General features: G+C 43.2%; 1 protein-coding gene across 1 annotated transcript in view; it reads right to left on the bottom strand.

The window, feature by feature from the left end:
* Positions 1-19,526, bottom strand: part of malrd1 (MAM and LDL receptor class A domain containing 1) — a 322,326-nt gene that overhangs the window by 297,586 nt on the left and 5,214 nt on the right. Inside the window, exon 2 of the mRNA XM_080211010.1 lies at positions 7,584-7,721. Coding sequence (XP_080067136.1) covers positions 7,584-7,721 — 138 coding nt within the window. The remainder of the gene's footprint in view (positions 1-7,583; positions 7,722-19,526) is intronic.

The raw sequence follows: 19,526 nt of genomic DNA, 5'->3' as shown, positions 1-19,526 counted from the left end.
ACAATCACCATCACTGTTGTTTTGTGAACTATCACCTTCTTCAAATATTATTGTAAGCTCAGTAACAACATGTCGTCGTGTAACTTGTAAAATATTCAGTCTGGCATCTTTTAACTTGGATAATATGTGCTGCAAAATGTGGCTGCCAAAAGTCAACTTTATCTGAGCTCTGAATTCAACAACCGTCACGTAGTCTATAATGTGTCTCTTTGTCCTTGCAAGACAAAGAGTTGCCAACAACTAGCAATATTCTGAAATCACCTTTCAGACATTTCCTGAATTGATCTTCCTGAAATATAAAAATATACAAATTGCGCAGGAGTTGGCCAAAATAACGAAGACAGTAATAATCTCAATATCCACAATGCCTGCCACCATCACCCCACCCAGAATGAGTGTCTTCAAACAATAAGCCAGGTTGTAGCTAATCAACAGAAGACCAACACCATATTTGTTAAGGGAAATGTGAGAAGGATGGTAGGACAGCTATGTTAATCTCCCCTTTATTCTGTGTTGTCTACAGAAACATACAGCAGCAGCAGACAGAGTGGTGACGTCTATGCTTTACGAAATAGAGAGTGTAACACTGTAAGATCTCTAAACCTGTTCCGTTTCAAGTCCACCAATGCAACAAACTGACTTCCTGGCAATGAGGCTACAAGTAACTAATGTAGTGGCCAACAGAAAGTTAACTTCTTAAAGAAAATCCCATAATGACTTTGACATACAAACTTTGGCTGTTGCATCCTTTTGAACAATTCCTCAAGACAAACTATACTTTCTTCACCAGGCCTGTGTTCTCCAGAACAAGCCAGTCACATGAATTATGGGCTATTGTTTTGTTTATAGCTTGCACAAGAGCAAGCTGTATTTTCAGCTGTACTTTCCTTCGTTGTTTTGTGTGTGACTGTGCGAGTGAGCTAATAACATTAGGCTATTGTTTTTTTTTAAATTGTCCAAACTCTCAGGGGTTATGAAGTATTAACATCTGTCTTTCAAAAGCTTACCGATAACGGGCAGGTGGGAAAGGGGACAAGGATTTGGACAGTTCATTTTCACCATCTCTGAAATAACTACCATCTCAGTCATTGCAGACACTGCATCTCTTGAGCACATTTGAAATTGTCTCACGTTTCAATAATTACCACAAATTTCTCACCGACTCGTACACCCATGAGAGGACAGGCTGCTTCATTCACCCTGTTGGTATTGCGTTGTAACTTGGAGTCTCCATCCATTCAGCTCACTCCTCACAAATGAATTTTGAAAAATGGTTCATTTATCAAAATGTCAACGGACATCTAATACCATCAGGAATCACAGCTAATGGCACTTTCAGTGACACAACTCTTCCTTTCGTGGCTTCAGTTACGTATGGCCAGATCAGGTCAAACATCAATAGAGTTGGATTTCTTTTGAAGGCCACACAGATGTTTCAGCTACATTTTCTCCTGTCACAATTGCAGCATTTCTTCCTTCACTCAAGTCGTAGGTTAAACATGAACATGAATTCCATGCGGAATTTTTAACCCACTTTTCTGTTAAAGATTGGTACAGTTTTTATGCCATGAAAACAGCACGCTAAAACTACTTTGTATCTTGTCTTTTCGTGACCGTATGTTTTCTGTCCATATTCAGTGGAACATCTTAAGTTAGGGACATGTTGTCCATACCATCTATTTGTCCAAGTTCAAAACATGCTCCCTTCCTTTGCAATAATCATTAATCTTTGAAATTCAATTACCTTAGCTTCATACTAAGCCAGCATCTGCTGTGCTATCCTTGTTCTAGAAAACATAGAATATAACAGGGGATAGAATATAAAAGCAGGGAGGTCTTGCTGCAACTGTACAGGGCACTGGTGAGGCCGCAGCTGGAGTACTGTGTGCAGTTTTGGTCGCCGTACTTACGCAAGGATATTTTGGCCTTGGAGGGAGTGCAGAGGAGGTTTACTAGGCTGATACCGGAGATGAGGGGGTTGGACTATGATGAGAGACTAAATAGACTGGGTCTGTACTCGTTGGAGTTTAGAAGGATGAGGGGGGGATCTTATAGAGACGTATAAGATAATGAAAGGGATGGATAGGGTAGAGGTAGAGAGATTCTTCCTGCTCAGAAAGGACAGCAGGGCTAGAGGGCACAGCCTCAAGATAAGGGGGGTGCAGTTTAGAACAGAGTTGAGGAGGAAATTCTTCACTCAAAGGGTGGCAAATCTCTGGAATTCTCTGCCCGTTGAAGTGGTGGAGGCTACCTCGCTAAATATATTTAAGACATGAGTAGATAGGTTTTTGGTAGGCAAGGGGATTAAGGGTTATGGGGAGAAAGCGGGAAAGTGGAGCTGATCCACTTCAGATCAGCCATGATCTTATTGAATGGCGGGGCAGGCTCGAAGGGCTAGATGGCCTACTCCTGCTCCTATTTCTTATGTTCTTATGTAACATCCCATAACCCATGCCTTTTAATCAATCTGCAACACTAAGCTGTTGTCCCATCAAAGTCAATAATGCCACTTGTTACTGCTAGCCTTCTTGCTTTATGTGCAATCATTTTGTAGATTCAGAAATTACGGCTGCAAGTCTTCATTGCAACCTGCAACTTTTCTGTCGGATCGTGGTGAGAGATGTGCATGTGTGGCTTTGAACAGGGATTTGCGCATGCGCATCTCCCAGAGCTGGTGAACAGTCACTGGTCAATTCACACTGCAAACCAGCGGGAAGGCAGGTAAATCATTTAAATCTTTTCTGCGTGCATTTTAAATATGCATATTTGTTTGTTATCGAGACCTTTCAGGTCCCGATTGAATCTCCCATCCCACCAGGAGTATTTCATTCCAACAGGGTTTAGACTAGCTCCCCACATTTGGGGAACTAGCAGGAGACTCCGCTGGAATGAAGCGGGGAGTGTGGGAGGCAATCTGGGCACCTGAGGAGGTCGAGCAGCGAGGGGTGGTATCCCCTGGGCCAGCCTGTGCCCCCAGCACTGCCCATGGGGCAAAGTGCCCCTGCTGGGGGGGAGATCGCCACTGCAGGGGGCGGCTGGATATCGGGAGGCTCCGGGATGGGACGGGAGGGCGGGCTGAGGGTGGAGTTGGACCTGGCCGGGGAATTGCTGTGGGGGCCACAATCGTGTCATGGAGGGGGGAGGGGTGCGGTCGTTGGAGGGGCACGGTGGTTGGAGGGGCAGCACTGCAATGGTCCCAGGCTGGCCAGCAAACAGGAGGTTGACAGTTTGGGGCCAATGCACATGTGCAGATTTCCAGAACTGTCAAACTCCAATACGAATAGATCCTTCCCCCTTGGGTTTTTAATGAGATTCCTGACTGGAAGCTCTTCAGTGCACAGAGTGCGGAGATTCAGGTGAGAAGCTGAACTGACGGAACAGTTGGGATTTAAAACATTTCTCCCACCAATTCAGCACTTTTTTGAAAATCGCAGCCTACATTTTGTCTGTGATCTATTATTCAATATTTCACCTCTCCTTGTAGCTGTAACCATTTTACAGCATCGCCTTTCAAAGGATGCTTGCTCGATTGTATTTTCACTCCTCTTCCTCTCGTAGCTCTCATTCCCATATCATGTTCTTGGAGGGCCAATACGTGTTTCAGCTGGTTCATTTCCATATCCTTTGGCATACCTGACCACTTGCAGTTTGAATTCTACAATGTAAGAAATCCTTTACTGCATTGCAGCCATTGGGTTTATGCCAACTATTAGCGTACGTAACTCCAAATTACTTGCTAATGATCTGCGCGATGGGGTGATGTGAACACTGCAAGCCATATGGCAACTTTTGATGATTTTTTTTCTGAACATGGTCTGACAAATACTATAGATTCTGTTCAACTCTTGGAATCTCTGCCCTTTCGTGACTTGCTGCTATGTTCATCTATACCTTTTAACTCTTGCTTCCTTTTGGAATTTTGTGTTAATAATTTGAGACATTTAATAGGAAATATTGCTAAATATTTGTAACTGAACAGCAACTTCCCTGTATATAGCCCCTTTAAACATAGGAAAACATTGCAAGGTGCTTCACTAACGGATAACTGTTTCTTTATTCATTCATGGGATATGGGTGTTGCTGGCAGGCCAGCATTCACTACTCCTCCCTAGTTGCCCGAGGACAGTTGAGAGTCAACCACAATGCTGTGGTGCTGAAGTTACATGCGTGCCAGATCAGTTAAGGACAGCAGATTTCCTTCCCTAAAGGACATTAGTGAACCAGATGGGTTTTTCTGACCATCAACAATTGTTGGCCTCTGAGAGGCCAAGATAGAGCGGATGTGGAGATGATGTTTTCAATAATGGGACAGACTAGAACTCAAGGGCACAACCGCAGAGTGAAGGGACGCTCTTTTAAAATTGAGATGAGGAGGAATTTCTTCAGCTGGACAGTGGTGAATCTGTGGAACTCAATGTCACAGAGGCCAGGTCACTGACTGTCTTTAAGAGAGTGATAGATAGGTTCTTGATCAATAAGGGGATCAAGGGTTATTGGGAGAAGGCAGAAGAATGGGGATGAAAATCAAATCAGCCGTGATTGATTGAATGGCAGAGTAGACTCGATGGGCTAAATGGCCTAATTCTACTCCTACATCTTATGATCATCAGTAGATTCTTAATTCCAGATTTTTTTTTGGAACTAAGTTTAAATTCCACCATCTGCCATGGCAGGATTCAAACCCTCAGAACATTAGCTGAGTCTCTGGATTAATAGTCTAGAGATAAGATCACTAGGCCATCACCTCCCTAAACTGCAGTACTGGCCACTCTGTCACAAAAATCCCTTTGGCTTTCCCAGAAATTGAGCAATTGCTGCACTGCTTCCAACATGCGCATGCTTTATATGAATTATTAGGTAAGTTCAGCAGTTAGGCAATGTCCCCTGAGTGTAAGTATCAGCAATGAAGAAATCTGTTATTGGCAAGCTCGGCAAACAAAGTGCACTATCAATCATAACCGTGGACTTTGATTTTCCTTCGGTGCCCTGTACTCTTTTCATGCATTTTTCTCAGTAATATCCACACAAGTCAGTCTAATCCTTCTTATAAATCTGATTTTGAGTGTTGAATGAACTGCAGTTTTATCCCTTTCACTAACATCAACTTCTACTGGTTTCTAAACAAAATGCCTGCAGGGTAAAGAATGCCCAGATTCCTATCTGGATCCAATTTACTTTCTATTTTTATTCTTTGAAATGAAAGTTCACACCTCGATGTTGCAAGGAAGTTGGATTTCAGTATTCTGACAAATAGAGGCTGAGGGAGCAGATATATTCCTAATTCCATCGTTTACCTCAGCACCAAAGATCTGTCAAGTGAGCTGACTAGAGGATTTTCACAGTAACTTCATTGCAGTATTAATGTAAGGCTACTTGTGACACTAATAAATAAACTTTAAACTTTAACTCCCAGCATAGGTCTGGGGATGAATGATGCCAACTCGTTATAAATGCCAATGTGTCATAAATTTTATCCAGTTTGGATCAAGATGAATTTTATTTACTCACCTTCAGTTACAATCTGCTGAGTGAATGAAATAATTCTTCTTTGTTGAATTATCAAGGAGGAAGCCAAATGACAGGTTATGCACTAAGTAAGATTCATGGTCACAATTTTATTTTGTCGTCAAGAATACTGTTCCCTTGCTCTCTCCTCACAGCCCCATCACCTACGGCATCACCAATTAACACTTTCCTCCACTGCTTTCTTTCACTCTCTCAGGATCACTGCACTGTACTTCACTCCTTCTCCTTTATTCTCTCAGGATCACTGCACCATTTTTCACCCCCTGTCTTTCATCTCAGATTCACACACTCCTACCTACTGCAACCCTCACTTCTCTACACTTCACATCTCACACATGGCTAAAAACCTCACAATTATGTTATTAGTACACTCCCTTCTCTTTTGCAGGAGATGTTCACACACAGAAAGGAGGCTGCCATCAGAAGAAACTGAGCTGACTTGCTTACACTCACCAACCTGGAAGGAAGGAAGAAAGTTGTGGCCATGGCAACTGATAACATTTCACCTTGTCCTCTTTTCTCCTTCATACTTCTATCTCACCCAGAACTGTATGACAATTTTCTCTACCAGTCACTCATCTTTGCCTTTGCTTCCTATGCACTAACTCTAATTCATGTCCTCTCTTTTATTTCAGGTACTGAAGATGCGGAGGTATCTCTGCCCCTGCAGGAGGAAGAAACCAGCCTTCCTGATGATAAACCTTAACTTAATCTCCATTCCCAGGAGCACAAGCTTTAAATCAACACCATGCGCAATTTAGAGGCCAGACTAGAGGAAGGGTCATCACCCATCAATCACCTGGAGCCAGCGTTCAGGAACTAGGACAGGAGGAGAGGATGATGGCAACTTCCAGGAGAGTTTGGGCCAGTATTCTTAAATTCCCAGTTTTGACCATTTTTCCTTCTGGGAGCTTTGCTGTACATGGTTCAAATGTGGCCATCAAGGGCTTTGATGGGCATATACCAGGAAATGTAGATGGACATATTTGATGCTTAGCTGCCCATCCCATGCCTGGGAAAAAGATGTGATACACAGAAACCCTACAGTGCAGAAAGAGGCCACCTAGCCCATCGTGTCTGCACTGACCACAATCCCACCCAGGTCCTACCCTCATATCCCTACACATTTACCCACTAATCCCTCTAACCTACGCATCTCAGGACACTAAGGGGCAATTTTAGCATGGCCAATCAACCTAACCATCACATCTTTGGACTGTGGGAGGAAACTGGAGCACCCGGAGGAAACCCACGCAGACACGAGGAGAATGTGCAAACTCCACACAGACAGTGACCCAAGCTGGGAATCGAACCCAGGTCCCTGGAACTGTGAAGCAGCAGTGCTAACCACTGTGCTACCGTGCTGCCCCATCACATTTTTAGGCCAACATCTTTATGTTTCATTAGGCTATACCTTAGAGGCTTGAGTTTGAAATAATGGCTTCTTTTAATAGAGAGAGATATCTATTGCTGAAACATAGGTCGTTCTAATTCAATTAACCTAAACGTTTTATGGCTCCAATCAGTGCAAAATCCTTTAGTTTAGGGAAATTAATGGCCACAGTAGCTGGGAAAATCTATGGCCTAAAGCTTAAGTGATAATTTCAATTAGCCATAACTTTTAAGCGATCTTTCTTCCCAGAATTCAGTTCAACAGATAAACTCCATTTTCTGTTGTTACTTTTCAGTCAAATACCCCACAAACCTCAAAAGTATGTTTCAGTGATTTACATGGCACTATTCCTACAACTAGTTTCTAAAATAAACTGCAAACCAAACATTTCAATTTAAACTTCAACAAAAACCATATGCTGAGAATGGTGAAGTAAACAGGCATAAATTTGAGGCATAAAGTCCTCACAAGCAGAACTTATAAATGTACAATAGTTAGAAAAAGAATACAAGCCTTTTTACTGTGATCCTGCAGACACTCAACACGAATAACAGGCATATTCTTATCAACTTTGTTAATCTATCCACGGAATTATTTTTCCACCTCAACTAGATTTAAGCACAAGTTGAAATCAAGTTAGTAGCAAATTTTCAGAATTCCATACCTGATCGATTTCCCATGTGGTCACTCGTTGGCCCAATGTCGCTGGCACTATTCATCCTGGTCCATCTAGTCCGTGACTCCTGATCATTAGACCAGTTACAGAAGCCAGCCTCAAAATCACATCTTTCACATGATGAGCCTTTTCAAAAAATGCAAAATGTTGATGATTATGCAGCAACACATTTATTTAAATTACAAATCATATTCGTTCATTATTAACAGATTTTCAATCACTTATTTTTCCTGTAACTTAGTAATGCTGCTATGAAGAAACACACTGTATATTTCCATGTATCATGCTAATAAATGATATTATTGATAAACACCTTCAGTGACTATAACTGATTCTGATGACACCATGATTATAATTGGGATTGAATTTGGTCATTCATCGCAACGTTTATAACTAGAATTGATAACCTACATGTAAAGCCTATAACTGGCATTGTTAATCTATCTTCAGCATCTATATTAATAAGCTACCTTCAGTGCCTCTTACTGACATTGATAATGCATAGTAATTATGCCTGATATTGATGACATACCAGCAGTGACTATAATTGATATTGATGACACATATCTTCAGAGTCTGAATACTGGTAATGTCTACAGTTTAGCTCTTTGTAGCTGTAACTTAGGTGGCAGGTTGGTGCAAGAACATAAGAACATAAGAAATAGGAGCAGGAGTAGGCCATCCAGCCCTTCGAGCCTGCCCCGCCATTCAATAAGATCATGGCTGATCTGAAGTGGCTCAGTTCCATTTTCCAACTTTCTCCCCATTACCCTTAATTCCCTTGTCTGTCAAAAACCTATCTACCCGTGACTTAAATATATTTAGCGAGGCAGCCTCCACCACTTCAACGGGCAGACAATTCCAGAGATTCACCACCCTTTGAGTGAAGAAGTTCCTCCTCAACTCTGATCTAAACTGCAGCCTCCCCCCTCATCTTGAGGCTGTGCCCTCTAGTCCTGCTATCCTTTCTGAGCGGGAAGAATCTCTCTAACTCTACCCTATCCATCCCTTTCATTATCTTATACATTTCTGTAAGATCCCCCCTCATCCCTCTAAACTCCAATGAGTACAGACCCAATCTATTTAATCTCTCTTCATAGTCTAACCCTCTCATCTCCGGTGTCAGCCTAGTGAACCTCCTCTGCACTCCCTCCAAGGCCAAAATATCCTTGCGCAAGTGCGGCGACCAAAACTGCACACAGTACTCCAGCTGCACCCTCACCAGTGCCCTGTACAGTTGCAGCAAGACCTCCCTGCTTTTATATTCTACCCCCCTCACTATGAAGGCCAGCATCCCATTCGCCTTCTTGATCACTTGCTGCACCTGCAGACTGGGTTTTTGCGACTCATGCACAAAGACCCTCAAGTCCCTCTGCACCGTAGCCTGCTGCAGCTTTTCGCCCTTTAAATAGTAATCCCTCCTACTATTATTCCTGCCAAAGTGGATAACCTCACACTTGCTAACATTGTACTCCATCTGCTAGGTCCTCGTCCACTCGCTCAGCCTATCCAGATCCCTCTGCAGACTTTCCGCACCCTCCACACAATTTGCTTTTCCACTCATCATTGTGTCATCAGCAAATTTCATCACCCTACACTCAGCTCCCTCCTCCAGATCATCTATATAAATGGTAAATAGCTGAGGCCCCAACACCGATCCCTGCGGCACTCCACTAGTCACCAACCGCCAATCAGAATAGCACCCATTGATACCAACTCTCTGCTTCCTATTAGACAACCAATCTTCTATCCATGCTAACACCTTACCCCCAACTCCGTGCACCCTAACCTTCTGAAGCAACCTTTTTTGTGGCACCTTATCAAACGCCTTTTGAAAATCAAGAAACACCACATCCACTGGTTCTCCTCTGTCTACCGCACTAGTCACTTCCTCGTAGAAATCCAATAAATTTGTCAAACACGACTTCCCCTTAACGAATCCGTGCTGTTTCTGCTCTATCAAACCATTCTTTCCTAGGTGCCTCGCTATTTCTTCTTTAATGATGGATTCAAGCATTTTTCCAACTACAGACGTTAAATTAACTGGCCTATAATTCCCTGCCTTTTGCCTGCTACCTTTTTTAAACAGCGGTGTAACATTAGCCGTTTTCCAATCTTCTGGCACTTCCCCGGAATCCAGCGAAGTTTGGTAAATAATCACTAAGGCATCTACTATCACCTCTGCCATTTCCTTCAGAACCCTGGGATGCATTCCATCCGGTCCTGGGGACTTGTCCACCATCAGTCCCGCTAGTCTATCGAGCACTACCTCTCTAGTGACAGTAATCGCATTCAGGCCCTCAACTCCTACCATCCTTCTATCTTTAATATCCAGCAAACTATTCGCGTGTCCTTGGTGAACACCAAGGCAAAAAACTTATTTACGGCCTCAGCCATTTCCTCATCTCCCACCACTAAATCCCCCCTCTCATCCTCTAAGGGTCCAACATTCACTCTAGCCAGCCTCCTCTTCTTTATATATTTGTAAAAACTCTTACTGTCCTTTTTTTATATTTAGTGCTAGTTTAGCTTCATAGTCTACCCTTCCTTTCTTTATCAACTTCTTAGTCATTCTTTGTTGATTTTTAAACCTCTCCCAATCTTCTAATCACCCACTACTTTTAGCCACTCTAAAAGCATCAGCTTTTAATTTAATACTCTCCTTTATTTCCTTTGATAACCATGGCTGATTATCCCTTCTCCTACATTCCTTCTTTACCATTGGAATATATTTCTGCTGAGCACCGAAAAAGATCTCCTTAAAAATCCTCCACAAAGATTCTCCACTGTTCCTCAGCCATCCTACCGACCAATCTGCCCCCCCCAATCTACAATTGCCAATTCCTCTTTCATCCTAGCGTACTCCCCTCTGTTCAAAGGACACAGATCCGGGATCCTACTTTCTCATCCTCCATCTGCATCAAAAACTCAACCATACAATGATCGCTCGTCCCATGAGGATCCCTAACAACAAGATCCCTAATTCTACCTGCCTCGTCACATAACACCAGATCTAAGATAGCTCACTCCCTCGTCGGTTCCGTCACACACTGTTCAAGGAAACTATCCCGGCAGCATTCCAAGAACTCTTCCTCAAGCCCACTGCGTCCGACTTGGGTCAACCAATCAATATGCAGATTGAAATCCCACATAATTATCGCCGATCCATTTCTGCACGCATCATTTATTTGCGTGTTTATAGCCCACCCCACCTCCAGGTCATTATTTGGGGGCCTATAGACCACACCCACCAATGTCTTCCTCCCCTTACTGTTCCTTATCTCCACCCACAACAATTCCACCTTCTGCTCTTTGGACCCTATATCTTCCCTGACTACCGCCCTGATATTATCCTTAATCAGCAGAGCTACGCCCTCCCCTTTTTCCTCCCGTCTGTCCTTCCTAAACACTTGATACCCCTGGACATTCAGCTCCCAGTCCCTGTCACCCTGCAACCACGTTTCCGTAATGGCTACTAGACCATATCCATTTGTGCTGATCTGCGCCACCAGCTCATTCACTTTGTTCCGAATGCTTCGTGCATTCAGATGAAGTGTCTTTATCCCAGCCTTTAATCTGTACCCCATTTGAAGGAACGCTACCAACCTTTCTCATGCCCCCTACTCCCTTTATTATTGGGACATCCTCAACATTTTCCTGTGCCCGTACCCTCCTACCCCTGCACCGCCCCCCCCCCCAATTAGTTTAAAGCCCTATCTACAGTCCTAGTTATACGATTCGCCAGGGCTCTGGTCCCAGCACGGTTCAGACCAACACCATCCCATCTGAACAGGTCCCACCTGCCCCAATACTGGTGCCAATGCCCCATAAATTCAAACCCATTCCTCCCACACCAATCCCTGAGCCACCCATTCATCTCTTTAATCCTATCTACCCTACGCCCATCAGCATGCGGTTCAGGTAGTAATCCAGAGATAACCACCTTGTCGGTTCTGCTTTTTAATTCCGTTCCCAGCTTTTCAAACTCTCTCTCTCTGCAAATCCTTAGTTCCCATTTTGCCTATGTCATTGGCACCCACATGTACCACAACAGCCAGATTCTCACCCTCCCACTCCAGGTTCCTCTGCAGCCCAGATGAGACATCCTTGACCCGAGCACCAGGCAACAACACACCCTTCTGTATTCTTTATCATTGTGACAAAAGACAGTGTCTATACCTCTAACTACACTTATCCCCAATTACCACTACATTCCTCTTTATTTCTTCCTCTTTGTCCTGTGTCTGCACCACTGTACCATGGGCAGTTTGTTTGTCAACCTTACAGCCCTCACTCTTGTCCACACTGGGAGCAAGAACCTCAAACCTGTTGTGCAGATTGAGAGGCTGAGGCCTTTGGGTCCCCCCCCTCCTTCCTCCCCAACCCCCCCTTCCTCCCCACTCCTTCCTCTCACCCTTCCTCCCCCCTCCTTCCTCCCCTCAGCAGCACCCTCTTGTTCCTGACCCTCAGAGTTAGCCAGACTAGGGGATGTGAATCTCTCTTATAACCCATTATCCAGGTTACACTCCCTCTCCCTGATGAGCCTCTGTGTCCGAAGCTTAGAGTTCAGCTCATCTACTTTGAGCTGGAGCTCTTCAAGCATCCAGCACCTACTGCAGGCATGGTCACTGGGAAGGACCTTGGGGTCCACCAGCTCCCACATCATACAGAAACAGCACATCACATGCCCCTCCATCACAGTCTCTTAGTGATTTCTAAACACAGTTAAGAATTTAAACCTACCTCGCCCTTTTCTCTCAAACCCTGTTATCCAAAGCCCTTACTGCTCACTCTGCTTCTCTCTCACTCCGCTGCCCGCTATCTACAGCAATTCTCCTTTTAAACTTTGCGTGGTAAAAAAAATCCCTTCCCACAAAGCCCCGCGGCCCACTTCCTGTCTAATTTTTAAAGCAGAAAAACCGTTACAAAGCCCTTGAAAATCTTTACAAAGGTAATCGCTTACCTTTACTCTGTGCAACCTTCACTCTGCTCACTATAGCAAACAATATGTGTAAACAATATGTGTAAATCCCACAAAGTTATGGCAGACAATCAGTTCTCCCAAGGAAATCGCTGGCACGGTGGCACAATGGCTAGTGCTGCTGTCTCACAGTGCCAGGAACTAATTCCGGCCTTGGGTGACCTTGTGGAATTTGTACATTCTCCCCATGTATGCATAGTTTTCCTTTGGGTACTCCAATTTCCTCCCACAGTCCAAAGACGTGCTGATTAGGTTGGTTGGTCCATGCTAAATTGCCCCTTAGTTCTAAACATGTACAGGTTAATGGGATAAATATGTGGGGTTATGGGGATAGGGCCCGGGTAAGGGTCAGTGCAGACTTGATGGGCTGATTGTCCTCCTTCAGCACTGTAGGGATTCTATGATTCTTGATTCTATATATTACCCACATCAATACAAACACAATGTTCTGTTCCATACTACTTGCTGCACAAGAGAGGAAAGTGTAAATGTTGGTATACCTATTCCACTGATGTTTAGAAATCATTTAATTGCTGAAGATCACATTGAAATTGTGATCTCGAATGTTCCTCACAGCCATAATGCTGACAAAATTGGAATATTGTGGCTTGCAATAACTTAAAGGAACTGGAGAGAGTTGATGACATCAACCCCTTTCCCATCCACACAGAGAGCAGAACAAATTCCCAAAATATTCATGACCTGATAAGATCAAACAAGATGCGAGAGTCATTCACATGAAAACATTCTCCTGAAATATACATCAGTTGCGCACATTTTACACTCATCAACCTTGAAAATTCATTTTGTGCAAATCCTGGCTTGTGGACAGTGGCTGGATAGCCAGATCTTCTGTCAATGATCTCTCCAGAGTTTACGAGGTCCCAGCTAAAGTTCCCACACCAGATTCCTCCAAAGACTGGGAAAATGGCAACTCCTGAACTCCCCGTGTTATATATCTCAAACTTTTAATCACTTGAGTTTTGTGGCTGCATTTTTATGACATCTCTTTGGTCTATTGATTTGTAACACGTGTTATGCATTATAGAAATTCAATAATTAGTTATTCTACAATTTACCACAAAAGATAGAATCATAGACTCCTACAGTGCAGAAGGAAGCCATTCGGCCCATCGAGTCTGCACTGATCACAATTCCACCCAAGCCCTATCCCCATAACCCCATATATTTACCTTAATGAGTCCCCCTGACAATAAGGGGCAATTTAGCATGGCCAATCCACTTAATCTGCACATCTTTGGACTATGGGAGGAAACCGAACCACCTGGAGGAAACCCGTGCAGACATAGGAAGAATGTGCAAACGCCACACAGACCCAAGCCAGGAATTGAGCTCAGGTCCCTGGCGCTGTGAGGAAGCACCCCTGTGCCACCCAAGATAACCTGCGCAGTAATAGTAAGCCGATTGTGTGAAAATCATCATAAAATTTAACTTCAAATTTTTCCATCCAAACTCTTCTATTTACTAAGGTCTTAAGTCCTGTAACAGTGAACAAGAACAGAAACTGCAAAATTAAATAATCAGAAGACATCAATTGGCGCAGCATTTTCAAAAAAGAAAATAGATGTGGATTATAAATAATACCAGACCAATCTGAGTAAATTTAAGACATAATAAGATAATTCAGCACGCACACATACTTCTTTGAGTGAATTTGATGGCACTTAAACCCATTGTTTGGATTCCTGTGCCATCATTTACTGAGAGGTATAAAGTGTTTATTATTGATGCACAGAAATGCACCGCAAGTTGTTTCTGAATTCGAAATATATGAGAAATACACTGGTGGCAGCCTTCCATCTCGATGGTTTGCGCAGTGTTAGTCAACTCTTTGTCAAGCATCATCTGGTATAGCTCAGTAATCCCATTCCAGCGTGGTAGTCTCAGCTGCATGTGCTGCAGAGGAAGACAACAGATAAGGAAGTGCATGATTTCCTGGCCTTTGTTTTCTTTGAGGCCTCTTTTCAGCCATAGCAAGGATAGGATAGGCAGCTGAGCTTTTTGCTTCTGTTAGTTGTTTCCAATGCCCTTCCAAAGAGTCAACCTCATGACTGTCAGCGACTGTCAATATCCGTAACTTCATATCTCATTTACATTGTCCTTTTGCAAAGGTGTGGATGCTGAGCAGGTTATGAACCAATGACTGAAGGTCTTTGGATATGTGGCTGTTGTCCATTTAATGATGGCCCAGCAATGAATATATACAAATGGAATTATCACAATCCAACACCTCTGAGTTGGTGGTCTTGTTCTGCCAAGAGATGCTGGGGATACATCTGAGACAGTGAAAGTGGAAAATGTTCAACTTTTCTCTTGCCTAGCGTATGTTGTTCAGTCTCACCTCACTGCAATTTGCTGTTCTCAGTCAGGTTGCTGTCATTACATATTCTCTTATTCAGCTTGGACGTAACAGCTTCAGCTTTTGCAATGGTGTGTTGCTTTCGGCATCAAGTGACAGATTGTTGGTGATGGTAGAGCCCTCTTGGATGCCCCTAGCACTAAATGAGTCCCAGTCAATATAGGGGAAGTTAAAATCGCCCACCACAACAATCCCTGTTACACCTTGCCGAAATCTGCCTACATACCTGTACCTCTATCTCCCTTTGGCTGTTGGGCAACCTGTAGCACACCCCCAACGTTATGACTACATCCTTCCTATTTCTGAGCCCTATCCATATTGCCTCTCTGTAATAGCCCTCCAAGGTGTCCTTCTGCAGAACAGCTGTGATATTTTCCCTAACCAGTAGTTCAACTCCCCCACCCCTCCATCCCACCTGAAACATTTGTATCCTGGATGATAAAGCTACCAGTCCTCTCCTTCCAAGTCTCTGTAATAGCAACAAGTGACCTCACAACACCAGGTTAAAGTCTGACAGGTTTATTTGGTGGCACGAGCTTTCAGAGCATTGCCCTCTTCATGAATCACTCACCTGATGAATGGACAATGCTCCGAAGGCTCATGCCACCAAATAAAACCTGGTGTTGTGAGACTACTTACTGTGCCTATCTTAGTCCAATGCCAGCAACTCTACATAATAGTAACAACATCATAGTTCCAGGTACTAATCCAAGCTCTAAGCTGTTTCACTTCTTGCATTGAAACAAATGTACTTCAGTCCACCAGGCCCTCTTTGACCAGCAACCACATCCTGCCTACTTTTTCTCTGAGTCTTACTGGCCCTATTCTCTGGTTCCCCTTCAGTTAATTCATCCTTGCTTTGATCCCCACCCCCCTGCCAAACTAGTTTAAATCCTCCCGACATGAGCAAACCTCCCAGCCAGAATATTTATGCCCTTCCAGCTTAGATGCAACCCGTCCTTCTTGTACGGGTCTCACCTGGTCCAGAAGAGATCCCAATGGTCGAGGTATCTGAAACCCTCCTTCCTACACCAGCTGTTTAGCCACATGTTGAGCTGTACTATCTTCTTATTTCTAGTCTCCTTATCTAAGGAACGACATTATTGCGTCAGAAACAGTTCAGGGAAGGTTCACTCAATTGGGATGAAGGATCTTAGGAGTTATCTTGGATAAGTATCAATGGACAGGCTGGGCCTGTATCCATTGGAGTTTAGAAGAATGAGAGGTGATCTTATTGAAACACAGATCCTGGAGACTTCACAGAATGGATGTTGAAAGGGTGTTTTTACTTGCGGGAGACTAGAACTAGGGGACACAGTTTAGTAGCTTCCCATTTAAGGCTGAGATGAGGATTTTGTCTTCTCTAAGACAGTTAGTCTGTAGAATTTTCTTTCCCGAGAACAGTGGAGGCAAGCTCATTGAATATTTTCAAAGCTGAATTAGATAAGTTCTTGCCTGACAAGAGAATCAAGATCATAAGGGTTAGGTAGGGAAGTAGAGGGCACAATCTGATCAGCCATGATTCCATTAAAGGGCAGAGCAGGATTGAGTGTGCTGAAAGGGCATACTCATGTTCCTAATTCACATGTTCATATGTAATACGTGAGGCATTAGCAGAAATGAAGAACAATGTGACTTATTTGTAGTCCAGCCAGAGGAAACTGAAAGAGGAAGCATCAATTTCATAATCCTGTACCCGCGTGATAAAGGCCAACGTATCAGCAGCATTATGAGGTTTTCAAATGTATTTGAATAGGTTATATGTGGATGGCAGGAAGCAGCAGGTAAAATTATACTTGTTGAGTAGTTTTTCAAAGGCACTTTAAGGATTTTCCATGTAAAATGAAATGTTGAATTTTCAAAAGATGACTAATGTGAGGTACCAGAACAAGAAAGTGTTGGCTTTGCCATGCAATGTCTCAGCCAGGCCTCATCTGGATACTGAGGTGGGGCTTGGGCATCAAACCTCAGGAAAGACATATTGGCCTTGGAATGGTTATTAAAAGATTAAATTATAAAGACAAGTTGCATAAGCTTGGCTTCTTTTTCCCCATTGAGTAAGGGATTCCATTGAGTCGATACAGAGGATCTATTTCCTCTGGTGGGTGTATTCAGGAAAAAAGGCAAAATATTAAAATTAGGGTGAAGTTAGAGAGCACTTTTTCAGATAAGGTTAATGAAAATGTGAAACTCTCTCCACTGGAAGTTGGCTGAAGACTCTGAGTAATGGGTTACTGTTAGGTAAGGGATTAAAATGAGATCTGCAATGAAAGCAGATAAGTGGAGTTGAGGTACAAATCAGCAATGATATAACTGGATAGCAGAATAGATTTGAGGAGCTGTATTGCCCAATTCCGCCCTGAGGTTCCGATGGCACATATGGACGTGATAGGAAATTGCTACTGATATATGTCTAAATAGCTACGCGTATATCCAGAAACGGCAACACAAATGTAGGCAGTAACATTAAACATGTGTTGCTAGCAAGGCGTCCACAATGTCAGTGAAATTATTGCTGCAGGCTTACATTGCCAGTGAACACAAATCAATTTACACAGTTCTTGTGGGAGCAGATGGTTGTCTGAAGATTCAAGCAGCAGCAGTCTGATGGTGGTGTCCCACAGGGCACAGCTTTAACCCTTTCAATGAGTCTGTAATAGGCGATTGTTAGCAAGGCAATCTTGGAGGAGATGGAAGGAATTAAAATTGGAGGATGCAGCCAAGGATCTGGTTTTTACTGTGAAGTTCCCATACCGTATCAACATTAAGCACATTTAATTTGCTGACAACAATTAACATGCTTCAGCAGATGGATAAGAGTATCCATTTGTTCACAAAGTTCAATTTTCTTCTTTTATACACTGCCAGAATGCTCATCACCAGAGTGTCAGCCAGCATGGAGATGCTGGCCCTGCCACATGATTCTTGATTCAGACCTTGGGATGCTATAAATTTCAAATGAAAGACGGTAGGCATTTGATAAAAGCTGCAGCACGGACTTATGAACAAAAAATTAATTCATGGAATAAAAGGTGAGTCATGACCTAGGTACAAAACTGGCTGAATGAAAGAGTAATGGTAAATGGATGGTTTTCAGACTAGAGAAAGGTTTGTAATGGAATTCCTCAGGGGTCAGTGTTGAGAATTTTGCTCTTCCTGATTTATATTAATTTTTAAGTTTAAGGTTTTTTGTCAGTGTCACAAAGGTCCAGTCCAAAGATGTGTGGGTTAGGTGGATTGGCCATTCTAAAATTACCCTTAGTATCCTGAGATGCGTAGGTTAGAGGGATTAGCGGGTAAATGTATGGGGGGTAGGGCCTGGGTAGGACTGTGGTTGGTGCAGACTCGATAGGCCAAATGGCCTCTTTCTGCGTTGTAGGGTTTCTATGATTTCTATGACAAGTAGGCTTACATTAACACTGCAATGAAGTTATTGTGAAAATCCCTTAGTCGCCACACTCTGGCGCCTGTTCGAGTACACTGAAGGAGAATTTAGCATGGCCAATCTTTGAAAAGGAATGTTGTGTGGGGCTACAAAGAGAGGACTGAAGAGTGGCATTCTTCTGCTTCTTCAGAGAGCCAACCCAGACATGACAGGCTGAATGGTCTCCTTCTGTGCTCAAACCATTCTGTGATTCTATATTTTCACAACCATGAACATAGTCTTCATGAATAACATGCTGAAAAGTACCCTGGATATTGTGGGGGGGGTCAACCACCAAGTGCTTTTAAAATCTATGTTGATTTAGGCGATGAGAGACCTTAATCCACAGAGAGCTGATCAAAGGTCATTGTCTTAAAATATTGGCTCTGTTTCTTTCTCCACAGTTGCTACCAGATCCTACTGAGTATTTGTAGCATTTTCTGTTTTTACACCATACCTAATCACTTCATTAAAAAAATCACTTAGGAGTATGCAATTTATTTGGGATCTCAGCAACACTGACAAGCTAATATTTAGTTCTCATCTCAGATTGCCATGAGGAGGTGGCAGGCCTCCTTCCTGATTGCCCTGTTGCAAAATTATTATTGCACAAATTTTACAATGCACATCCAATATAAGATTAAATTGTTCCTCCTAATGGACTTGTCAAAAAGGTACCCAACTAGAAAAGCATTAGAAATGGTAACATGCACACAGAAATGTCAGAGCAAAGTGTGTGTACAACACCAAACATACTCAACCTATGAAGGTAACTTCTGTAATGGAAATCTTCAGGGCTCATGTCCTGGCTGCTGTGTTGTGTAACTCTTGTCTTCCTGTACTTGTGTTGCTTTTTCAAGAGTCATAGAGGTTTACAGCATGGGCACAAGTCCTTTGGCTCAAATTGTCCATGCCACCCAATGTATACCACAAAGCCATTCCCAATTGCCTGCATTTGGCCCATATCCCTCTATACCAATCTTACCCATGTAACTGTCTAAATGCTTTTTAAAAGACAAAAAATACCTGCCTCAATGCCAGCTCTGGCAGCTTATTCCAGACACTCACCGCCCTCTGTGAAAAAATTGCCTCTCTGGACCCTTTTGTATCTCTCCCCTCTCACCACATGCCTTCTAGTTTTACACT

The sequence above is a fragment of the Carcharhinus amblyrhynchos genome, chromosome 2 (assembly GCF_965287045.1).
Source record: "Carcharhinus amblyrhynchos chromosome 2, sCarAmb.v2.hapA, whole genome shotgun sequence".
NCBI classification, from domain to species: Eukaryota; Metazoa; Chordata; class Chondrichthyes; order Carcharhiniformes; family Carcharhinidae; genus Carcharhinus; species Carcharhinus amblyrhynchos.
Note: the sequence above shows the minus strand (reverse complement) of the source record. Positions and strands in the feature narration are given on the sequence as shown.